Source organism: Achroia grisella, unplaced genomic scaffold, assembly GCF_030625045.1.
Source record: "Achroia grisella isolate CSIRO2021 unplaced genomic scaffold, CSIRO_AGI_Agris_v1 utg487, whole genome shotgun sequence".
NCBI lineage: Eukaryota > Metazoa > Arthropoda > Insecta > Lepidoptera > Pyralidae > Achroia > Achroia grisella.
In genome coordinates, this window is record NW_026712891.1 from 135,749 (window position 1) to 147,938 (window position 12,190).

The 12,190-nt window shown below is 30.5% G+C and overlaps 1 protein-coding gene across 1 annotated transcript; it reads right to left on the bottom strand.

Annotated features, from left to right (window-relative positions):
• Positions 1-4,812: 4,812 nt before the first annotated feature.
• Positions 4,813-12,148, bottom strand: LOC131845909 (zinc finger protein 626-like). The gene is made up of 11 exons (XM_059195064.1): positions 11,775-12,148; positions 10,965-11,153; positions 10,228-10,264; positions 9,264-9,486; positions 8,403-8,651; positions 8,150-8,323; positions 7,312-7,515; positions 6,831-7,001; positions 6,359-6,548; positions 5,707-5,874; positions 4,813-4,992 (listed from the first exon to the last, which is right to left on the bottom strand). The coding sequence occupies exons 1-11, from the start codon at positions 11,892-11,894 to the stop codon at positions 4,930-4,932; spliced, it is 1,788 nt and encodes a 595-aa protein (XP_059051047.1). The 5' UTR covers positions 11,895-12,148; the 3' UTR covers positions 4,813-4,929.
• Positions 12,149-12,190: the final 42 nt, after the last annotated feature.

Genomic DNA, 12,190 nt, shown 5'->3' on the forward strand with positions numbered 1-12,190 from the left:
TACAGGGCGGGCGGCAATATCGGCCGCAGCCTCCGCGACACTGAGGCACCCGGCCCCCGCCGCACCGCCTCTAACCTCGCGCACCCTCTATACGCCTGTATCTTTACTTAATTTTACTCCATGCCTATAATACCAACGATTTCCCTAACGTGACAGGACTAGAGGCACGACGAAACCATTCTATTACCATTGTCTCTATATTTTGGATAACTTTCAATTTCCTTAGTTAAAATGGGAGTTAGTTCTATTTGACCTTTAACAGAAATCGCTTTAGAGTAATGTCCTGCTAATTTTGTTAGCCGCCTACGTAGAATGGATACATATCTACCTACTGTATTATTGGAGGGTCTAGATTCCAATACAGAGGTGTACCCTTAGATACACAGTATGGTTGCGTGAACAACTAAAAAAACTGTACATATGAAGTCTGACCCTACCTGCCCGGCGATGTTTATTGCATTACATTCCGTTCTACTCCACAGGAATCTCGAATAACACGATCCAATATCATGGGCAGATTGGAAATAATATTTTCTTATTTCTAGAAACGACTGATGAAAATAGGGGATTATCAAATTATATGGTTGCAAAAATAATATAATCATTACAGTTTTTCACTTTTACTATTTTTTTTTAAAGCAAATCGTTACACACAAAACTGTATAGTCATACTTATATGGTGTACTGTATATATTTGTATTATAATCATTTCACATCATTACCTCTTTTCATGACAACTGGCCGCTTACAGACAAGACAGACAGGTTCCATATTTTCACCTATAAAATATTCTCACGTCATCCGTCACTCGTCTCATACAACTATAATTCTAATAATATTTTCTAGTATCGATTTCTATAATTTTCTTTAATATACATTTTATCATTAGTTGAGGGTCTATTTTATTTACATTACTATTACTACCGACCCCACACTTATATTTGAACGCTAATCTTACAATGAAATTGTAAAATCTATTCTTTTAAACAATGTAAATATGACAGATTTGAAAATTTGATATTTGTTGTAACTTACACTTCTTCTAGTCATGAAAAGGAAATGCACAGGCAATTAGATTATCTCTCGGCATTTTGCTTTAAATTTTTGCTTCCTCTTTTAATCTTTACTAAGTTCAGTTAAGGCTACGCTACTCGCCATCGAGATGAATGGACGGCAAAATGCCTCTACAATGCAATATTAAAGCTAATTGTATTTATGTTTACTTTTCACTTTTATTTGATTAAAACCATTCTATACTGTCAATATACAATTATGACACTCCTCTACATAATGTGATTTTCTCTTTCTATAATTTTCTACAAGATATGAGAATTTTTGCAATGCTTTTTCTCTTATGTAACTAATTAACTGATATAATAAATGCAGAAACTCTTAACAAAAGTAGTTGATAAAGGAAAATCCTCTCATTGAAATTTGAAACTTGTGTTTGTTTTCCCCACTAAACGATAATTAGGTACATAAAGTATTATCCTAACAAATAAAAAATAGGGTTAATATTAGTATTATGAATCTTCACTGCATTATTCTATATCCGCATTTTATATTCGTAAATTACGATTTTCAACTATACCGGATTTTTATGTTTATGCTTGGCAATAGAAATAAATGTCTGGCACTACATAGGTATGTATAAATATAAACAATGAACAACAAATTACAAATCAGATTTCATCACGCTTAGATTTGAATTTACTGTATCACCTTCAGGGTACTTCATGTAGCAATTATTTTTCTTTTTGAGGGGACAACTTGTAGACACACGCTTCTAACGGTTTAGACATAAATCTATATGTACGTTAGTATGTCATAGTAGCTGATACACCTACAATAACAGTACGTAAACCGAAATGCTAATAGAGACTGAAATGGCTTATTTATAAAATTCTACGTTCTTACTTTTATTATTCATTAGGTTGTTAATATAATTACTATAATGTTAGTTTAAGGAGAGTCGTCACGCCGTGCCTAGAAATTAATACACCTCATATAGTATGACCTAAATAATTTATTATGGGTGTAGCTGAAAGAGATAGCTGTTAATGTGGAGTCCTAAATAAAATACGGTAACAAACAACTAAAATTCCGTTTTAATTGGATGGAACTTAAATGTAATCTATGCATTTGTCTCAATAACCCACGTAGCTCCGGGATAAACCTCTGATTAAAAGCTTAAATTGTGAGATGATATGAGTGCGCATAGGAAATCCCTGCATAACAACAAAGCAAGTTCAGAATTAATGGATTTAGCTTATAGGTAAGTAGACAGATACTGTACTGTGGATTTTACCTTAGATTTCTAATTTGTAAATATCGAATAAGATAGTTTAATTAACACTGTACGAAAAGAAATATAATTGAAATTCATATTTTATTTCATTTAACTTTTAAAATAAATGCAGTATGACAATCAACATCTCAATATGTATTTGATTATAGGTACCTACATATTAATCAAAAAGTAAAGTGATTTTCTTAACGTCATCATAACGACTAGGTTCAACTAATTATCCCAAGAGTACTAACAAAATTTGAGTTTTGGTGTTTTTTTTTATACCAGACAATGATTTTCATCCCTAACAAAGTCAACTGTAGGTATATTACCAATGAACAAAACGCTATTCATAAAAATCTACTGCCATCTTTAAATGCAACGAATTAGGACATGGATCTGACCTCTTCCCTATTTGTTAATCTAAATTCTGAACTATTCATTCTGAAATTTTACTATTTTGATTATGTTTCTTTTAATATAGACAATAATCCAGATTCAATTTAATATGTCGAATGCGGAACACTTCCACGAATGCCCTTCAAAATCTGGTAAAGTCAGATAGATGACACTTATGTATGATCTAAAACTTCCTAGAGTATTTTGTCATTACTTATTTCAAATACATTTGCAATAAGTAATGACAAAATACTCTAGGTCTGTTTTGTGCATCTTTTTTGAGCTACAGCTCAAAAAAGATGCACAAAACCGACCGATATCCATCCATTTTGGATATTAGTCTAATTGTTAGACTTTTGAGCGTTGTGATTTTTTATGAATATGGACGGTAAATAAAAGGTTTATAATTTATAAATCAATTAATAAGATAAATAACAATTTCACTCCGGATTACCAGGATATATCCAAAATTGAGACGATATGTACTGAAGATATCAGCAAACAATTAATTACTGAAAAAATGTGCCTGCCCCTATTTGTTAAACTAACTATACACTATGTGATATTTCTATTACATAATGGGAATCATGACGTAACTAATGTGTCGTTTATACAGCGTTACGTATTGAATCGTTATGTGTGGAGTCCACGGAAGGGGGCGCTGTTAGCTGGCGACGTGCCAGCTCGCTGACGCGTGACAACCCTTATCTCATACGGATCACGGCCAATAGCGGTTCACTTAGTTTTATGTTGCAAAAATATAACGTTACCTAAGTTATAAAAAATATAATTGCATAAAAAAATGCAGAGGATTGCAGACAGATAGGATCGACCTTTGAATATTTCATGTAATTCTATCGATTTATACTCGCTCTGTTTGTTGATTTCGAAATGAGTTTTTCCTTTACGTGTTCTGTTTACAGTAAACTTCTGTTTGGGCTCATTGGCTCTCACGTCAGCGTTGTGATTTATCGGCCTCGATATATCAATGAAAAATACAGTTTAATATTATCACAACTTACCATGTTTAAAATTACGTATTTACTAGATATTTATATAAAACTAAAATTAATATAATATACTTATATTATAGAACAAAACAAAAGGTTGGAGTTGGATTCTTTACCCTCTTTTTTACCATTATTGTTTTTAGTAGTTACATAAAATATAAGAGCAACGAACAAATATTATGCATGGATATTCGATATCAGTGGTATGGTGGAGAAGATGAAGAAGATATCAACATAAATTTCAGCGTAGACTGTTCATTGCTAAACATCGGATTCCCTATATGTACACTGTTGAGATAGCCGCTTTTATTGACTCCTTATAGTACATTTTTATTAAAAATATACTATATATAAGTAGGTAGGTATACTTACAGTTAATATAATTAAATATTTCTAAAAGCAAATATGTTATTATAATTTTGCTTTGATGTATTTGTTTTTGTTATTGAATTTTTTAAGTATGGATTCTACATAAAAATAAAATTGGAGCGTCTGTTCGTAATATTGAAATTACCGTTTTTTACTATATGCATATGAATATAAATACGGTATATACACCAAAATAACATTTTTTTCAATTTTTGTCTGTCTGTCTGTCGGTCTGTTTGTTCAGGCTAATTTCTGAAATGGCTGGCCCGATTTTGACGGGACTTTTTTAAGCGTAGGTAGCTGATGTAATAAGGACTAACTTAGGCTACTTTTATTTTAGAAAAATAAAATATAATGCCAAGTCGCGGGAACAACTAGTATATACAAATAAATTTAATGAACTGTGATATAAGGATTCTGAATTGGTACACATATTATTGGAGAGTTAAGTCATAATAACCTTCAAAATATACAATATATACAAATATACCTGTATATAGAAATTACATTGTAGCGACAGTTGAATAATTTGTGTTAGAATTATGTTCAAGTTATTTAAGTATGTTTTATTTATTTGTTTTAATTTGAGATAATCTGAAGTAATATTATTATTAGATTTTTATAAATTAAATTTGTAACAGTAATATATAACAGGCTAAATAAATTTCAATTCATATTTGGATTCCTTTTTTTGGGATTAAAGTCTTAAATATTCAGAAATTATACGAATATATAGATGTATGATAGCTTTATTATCTTTCAATTTGTGTGGTACTTACTATATACATTGTTTTAAGTAAAGAGAATGTATAAGTACAATACAGACGAGCTACTTAACTTAAGCGAACTGGTGATCTAGATTTACATAGCCTCTGTTTCATTTTTTGCTCCGTTAATAACCGCTAAGTCATTCTTGATATAATCCTGAAAGTTTATAATTGCGTGAATTATTGCAGTTGAAAATAAAATAGTCTTGTGGAGGTAGGAAGGAGGAGGACAGAGGTCACAATATTGTCGTGGGGATATTATAACACACCAATAAATAAGGCTATCTGATACCAATAATTATATAAGTTGGTACCTTAATGTCTTAAGTAATATAGTGACTCTGTATATTCGTAAGGATTGCACCTTCATTGTGATTCCGGCATTATAAAATAATATAGCGTTCCTTCATTAAGATGTGTTCCCGTAGGATGTTATAATTTTACCAACAATATAGAAAATAAATAAAATATATACTATGCAGGTGATAAATACCACAACAAATCATATTACACCATAAAAAAAATATAAAGTAGAACAACGTTGCCCACAACATACAATGTAAACAGGTTCTGATTTTCTTTATACCTATATCATAATTGTCAACTTGTAAGTAGATAAAAGTTAATTTTATTAGAGACTACAATATTAAAGCTACAGGAAATAGCCTGGTAGGATTTCCTTGGTACATATCAAATATGACAACTTTCAAACATACTTTATATATTTTTTCCTGTAATATATTAATTATGTAATATAATATTTACATGTTTCGCAATAGAAACTTTGAATAATATTATGATTTTTATATTACATGTTGTTTCATTTCAATATTAACCCAATTTTGATAATTTGTATCTAAATATAATTTACCTGCTGAGTGGAAAGGTGCCGGTACGGCTGGTATGTGTGGGCAGGTTGAGCCAGCTTGTCCGGGTGGCAACGAAGCCGATGTGAACGTAGTGTTGACGCATAAGCGAACCGCTCGTTGCACCACTTGCAAGACAGTGGCTTGTCGCCCGTGTGAGTATATAGGTGAACCTAGAGAACATATCTATATCAAAACAAATATCCAGTGGTGATCTATAGCTAGGTGGAAATTGTACTTTCAATTATATCTCTTCATGTTTTTAAATCAGTAATTGAAATGAGCAGAAACATAATTGCGCCCGCGATTTCGTATCTGTATTTTATTTGTAAACCGACTGGAATAAAACAACAAAATTTTAAGTGAAGCTTACCACAACACATTACTTAAAATTGTACCCAAATTGGTTAAGCCTTTTAGCCTAAGAGGACTTAAACGGTTAAACAAAGAATAAAAAATTCTAACTATATATTTATATTGTCCTTAATATTGTTGCGAAAAACGAAAACGTAGTAAGTTCATTAAAATTTCATACATAGCTATTAAAATAAAAAAAAACATAAATTTGTGTTCTATTACGTTACTACCCAATAAGCTTTTACAGATACTGGTCATTTCCATGTTATTTATTATTATGTCATTTATTATATTATTTACCTTCAGAGTCTGACTTCTTTTAAAAGCTTTATGACAGTATGAGCAGACATGTCTACATTTTTCCTCGTGAACCAGCAAATGTTTCCTCAGAGTGCGTCGGCTGTTAAGGACGCGGTTACAAACTCCGCACGTGTACGATGTATCTTCATGTGTATCAATGTGAGTCTTCAGATTTGAATGTGTTTTAAATCTATGACAAATAAGGTAATAAATATTATATATGTTTAACAATATAAAGAGTATTATCTGAAATGGGGCAGTCAGATGTATTGTCAAATTTAACATTTCGCACCCAGCATTTCATACATATTTTTGTTTGTTATCAGTGTTTCCTTCATCGGAGAGTCGGTTAGAAAATATAAATTGACACACCAAGTATTTTTCTCGTGTTGACCAGATTTTAACTATAATTTCAGAATATTTCTTTTTGTATATTGCTCGAATAATATAAAAATTATTATGTTACACTTACGGCTTAAAGCACTTTCCGCACACGTAGGGTTTGTCGTCACTGTGTATAGCTCGATGTTGGCGTAATTCGCCGCTAGTGCCGCAAGCGTAGCCGCACAGATCGCATATGTAGCTTTTGATTTTGTCGTGCACCACGCGTTTGTGTGATGCAGCCGAAGATCTTGTCGTGAATCTATATATGACCAATATTGAAGATAACTTCAATATGTCTACATTACCCATTATCCGATAGTATCTATACATGGCGCGACAGGTTCGAGTTTTTAAAATAGAAATTACATACAGTAATTTGATCAAAACGTGTTTTCTTTTATTAGAAGAAATTGTCTGCTACAACAAGATGGGTACATAATATTGAGGTAAAACTACAATGCAACCTCAATATAACAAACATCAGTTCAACAAATTACTTGATATAACGAATATTTACATGTTTTCTTCCGCTTTGTCGAGGTTGTACTGCACTAGACACTGATACTTACTTCAGATCACATACATCACAATGATAAATTTTTCTTTCTTCAACTGGTATATGGGATTTCGAGTGAGATTTTAAACCATCCTTTGTATTGAACACTTTGTCACATGAATTGCAGTAGAACTTTCTTTCAGATTTTGGAATATGTCTCATTTTGTGTTTATTTAAAGCTTCTATAGTCTTCGTTATTCTAGGGCATTTGTCACAACTGAAAGAAATTGACTTTTTACCATCGTAGGTCTATATATACCTATAACATTAAAATGCCAAATGAAATAGTCTCACGTATTATTGTCGAGTGGAAAACCCGTATCTAATGGTGATGAAGCACAATTGTTAACTGAATATTTTGATCTGTTTATGCAAAGATTCCACCTATTTTGAATGAGGATGAAGCAATTACAGCGACAGGATCGAAGAGTTTACGTGTTCATATCGACGACCCTTACTCTCGAAGATGTGGAACTTGCATTCAGACCACTCAAACAAAATGTTCATAAGGTCCTGACGGCATTGCTCCTTACATTATAAAAGATTGCAAGTCGATCTTTTTAAAACCTATGTATTATGTATTTAAATTGTGTTCCAATAAATTTATTTAACCTGAAGTGTGACTTTAAACAGTGGCAGTGCTGTCTGCCTTCGGAAAATCATTCAAATCGATAGTATATTATCGCATAAGTAGCCAGTTAGTAAGTCTAAGTCTATATTTAATATTATGACTGTAAAGAATTCGTGTTCTTGATACTTTTTATTAACAGGTTTTATCTTAACATACAATACACAGAATATAAAGACAATTTCTATCTTATTTTAATAATCAAGCTGGAAATACAACTTACCTTAAAACGTTCGGATTCCTATGGTCTTGTATATGTTTATAGAGTACAGATTTAGATTTAAGTGTTATACCACAAATGCATTTTACAATCGGCATTATCTTGTGTCTTTGTGACGTATGTGACTTTAAACTGTACCAACTGGTATATTTTTTCTTACAAATATTACATGTAAAGCTGTAAATATAAAATAAAAGAAACATAAGCTAAAAATGCATAGATAGAAAACTGCATACTTCATATTTATAATACATACTCTACAAAATCACGTATTTTGAGTGAAGAGTAATTAACATTTGACGGTTTTCCAATATCTTGAGATGTGTTGTGTAACTTCCTACTCTCTAACTTGTGATCCGAAACATGCTTATAAAGTACACTCTTAGAGTTAATTACATATCCACAGATACAATTCAAATATGGTTTGCTCTTATGTATTTTCCCATAATGGACTGTCAACTCACTCCATGATTTCATTTTAACATCACACATGTCACAGTGTAATCTGTAAAACAAAAAATAAATAATGTTACATAGTTGCATTTAGTTTTCATCGATTGGTTTGTGTCCGAAATTAAAAAGTTGGCACATATAGTCTACTAGCTGTTCCCGCGACTTCGTCCGCGTGGAATGTAACTTGATCTTTTAAAATATTTGTTTCTTTCTAAAATAAATGTAGCCTATGTTACTCGTTATTACATCAGCTACCTGCCGAAAAGAGTCCCGTTAAAATCGGTCCAGCCATTCCAGAGATGAGCCGGATCAAACAGACCGACAGACAGACAGACAAAAATTGTAAAAAGTGTTATTTTGGTGCATGTACCGTATTTATATTCATATGCATGTAGTAAAAAACGATTATTTCAATATTACAAACAGACACTCCAATTTTTTTATATGTACAGATAAACTCACTTGTCATTTTAGATAGATGACATTTTTTTTAGTGATGATATTTAGTGATTTTTTAAGATTTAGTAACAGACTACAAAATTGGCAAGTGAAAGACAACTGTGTACAGTTGACATTTGGATACTGAGATGTATGTACGCATTTTTTACGCTCTATAGAGTGATGCGGTATAATAGCTATTGTTATTTACGAGAGTAAAACTCACTTGACAAAGTCATTTGCTTTTAAATAAGATTTCTTTAAAAGCTCTTTAAAATCTGCAGCATCTTCTTCACTAATTGTTTTTTTCTTAATACGTTTTCTTTTTTCTTTTTTCAGAGAGGCTAATGTAATATTATCAGGATCTTCATCAGAATCATCATTTTTGTGATCATCAAATTCAGAAAAGTCTGCTCCATCATACTCTGATATCCGAGTATCAATGTGATCTAAAATAGTTTTATAAATCAATTTCATCAATAAACATATTATAATACAAATAATAATAACCCAAAATAATACCCAGCGTCATCTAGATCCAAGCTAATCAGAGTGTTATGGGTACTATGTCTAGATTAGACCAGACTAATATAAATACCTTAATTCATTTCATGTAAATAGATACATGGTATACATAGGAAACACTCAGATTAATACAAAAAATTATAGGCATGAATACAAATGTTTGTATTGTGTGAGGAAATTGATCTTGCAACTATTGGAATTAAGGTGGTGTCTAGCCCAACAATGTATTCAAAACTATAAGGGCTATATGAATTAGATTTTCTTATAAAATTTACTATATATAACATTTTCAGATACATATTTTATTTATAAATAGACTAGAAATAGTAACTTTGTTTGTCTGTCCAAACGTAGTTCACTAGATCATTCAAACTGGTAAATAAAGGTCTATATGATTTCATTTATTGATTTATGATATAAATTATTAAGTTTACTGAAAACTTTCAAAAAAATCATTCATTCATTTTCAGCCCAAAGCAAAATTTAATATTAACCCTTTAAAAATTTAATTTTAATAGCCTATAGCCACAACATATTCTGTAAAAATACACTTGTAACTTTGGCAACCATTTCTACTCATAACAGACAAACAGACTTTGATAATTTATATTAATTATAAAGATTATTATTATTATATATAATTAGTAAAAAAAATCAAAACTTACCTAAAACAATATCTTCTGGAGTAAATTCATCTTTGACCTTTAATAAAAGAATTGATTACATTACCTTTTAAATATTTATACAGAAACATATGTTAAAAAATATTTGAATATATTACTATTACATCAATATAGTAAACTCTGATGTTGTGGCTTTAAAAAAATTAAGAAATACCAATTGAATAAAGCCTATTACTCTATAGGTGATTATTTGGCAGACAACTTTGTGTATAGTATTAATTGTTCTGACAAGGGATTTCATATTTTAAATATGTTAGACGTACATACTACATAAATACTATGTAGTATGTATGTCATATCATATTACTAAATTATTTATTTAAAGTACTAAAGTTACTAATCATATTATCATATTAAAAACAGATATTCAGTTGACTTTCTTGTCAGCTCTTCTCTACTAATGTAGCTCGCCAAATTGGATTGTAGAAAGTGATAGAAAAATTATCACGCACTTTGGTCCGATGTTAATAAATAATTATAAGTTCCATTAGTTACCATATTGACCTACAAAAGGCCAATTAAATTGATCAATTCTATTCCATTCTGATAGAATGATGATGATAATCCGAATGGTTAAATACTGTCAATACTAATAATAATACATGTACTATTTTATTAGATTCTTTTCCAAAAACATTGATGATACAACTAATTTTCAAATAATGTATAAATAATTAAGAATTAAAAGATATAAAATGAATGTGGTACATACTACTTACCTCTGACTTTATAACAGAACTGTTATAAAGGAGTGACTCATCTTCATGCTTTATGTTAAAATTGTCTAAATATATACTTTTAAGGGTATCTTGGGCCTTGTAACATTCCAAAATGAATAATTGAAATGATACTATTTTTTCTTCACAATTTAAGCATATTTTAGTCGGGAGTACATCATTTTCTACAACCTATAATAAAATTTATAATATTACAATTGAAGAAATCTTAAAACACTAATGATTATTCTAATGGCTTATATTAGTTATATGTAATTTTTCTAGTTCAGTCTCTAGATATGTTCAGTCAATGTTTCAATGCTACAATCAACTTTACTCTTCCAGTATATTTTCTCTTGAATAGGTTTAACAGTTAAAATCATATATTAACTTGTGCAACTGTGGCATTTGTATTTTAATATATGTGTAATAATTAAAAGTCTCACCTGCACTAATGTTATATGTGGGCCAGTGACCAGTTGTGAGTGAATAGATGAAGACAAAATCAGCTTACAAAGACCCTTGTTGCAAACTTATCAGAAATAACCCATTACAGAGGAAAGATGTCAAGATTGATGTAACAGACATTTACACATAGATTCATAGGCATATTGGTGGCAATAAATCAGGACAATCTACTGTTAAAAATCATTGGGAGAGAGAGATTGGCCAGAGACGGTAGTATTTACTACCAATACCAATGACAAACATTTTAACAGCTTACCTATCTCTGAAGTATATTTAGGAGGTTCTATAATAAACTATTACATTATTGTAAGACATGAATAGTATAATAATACTGAAGGTACTTACAGCTATCTGTATAAAATCTTGTATTGATTTAAATACACTCTTATTGTTTACATCCAACAAATCTTTTAATAATTCTTCTTTCTTCGCGCATAGTCTACAATGATTTATAATACTAGCCATTTTAGCACAGCGATACAAACGTAATTTTCATTAGGACATGTCTAACATACACAATAAGTCATGGATTGATTGCTGTATATTTCGTTATATATATTCACGCAACCAGTGAAAATTGAGCACATCTGCTCATATTGATTAATACAAAAAAATTAAGAACCAACAATAATAGACATCCAATAACAATTTATAACAGTAAATTAAATAATAATTACAATAATTAAAAGAATTGAACAAAGCTTCTTAATTTTTTTAACTTTGGCATTGACAGTGATGGCATTGGGCAAATAATCACTACG

What these genes read in the sequence shown, in the direction of transcription:
- LOC131845909 (XM_059195064.1), bottom strand. Translation starts at nt 11,894, where the DNA reads ATGGCTAGTATTATAAATCATTGTAGACTATGCGCGAAGAAAGAAGAA. An exon ending in AAAGCAAATGACTTTGTCAA is followed by an intron (nt 8,652 to 9,263) that starts GTGAGTTTTACT and finishes TTTGTTTTACAG; the next exon opens with ATTACACTGTGACATGTGTG. An exon ending in TGTGATGTATGTGATCTGAA is followed by an intron (nt 7,002 to 7,311) that starts GTAAGTATCAGT and finishes GGTCATATATAG; the next exon opens with ATTCACGACAAGATCTTCGG.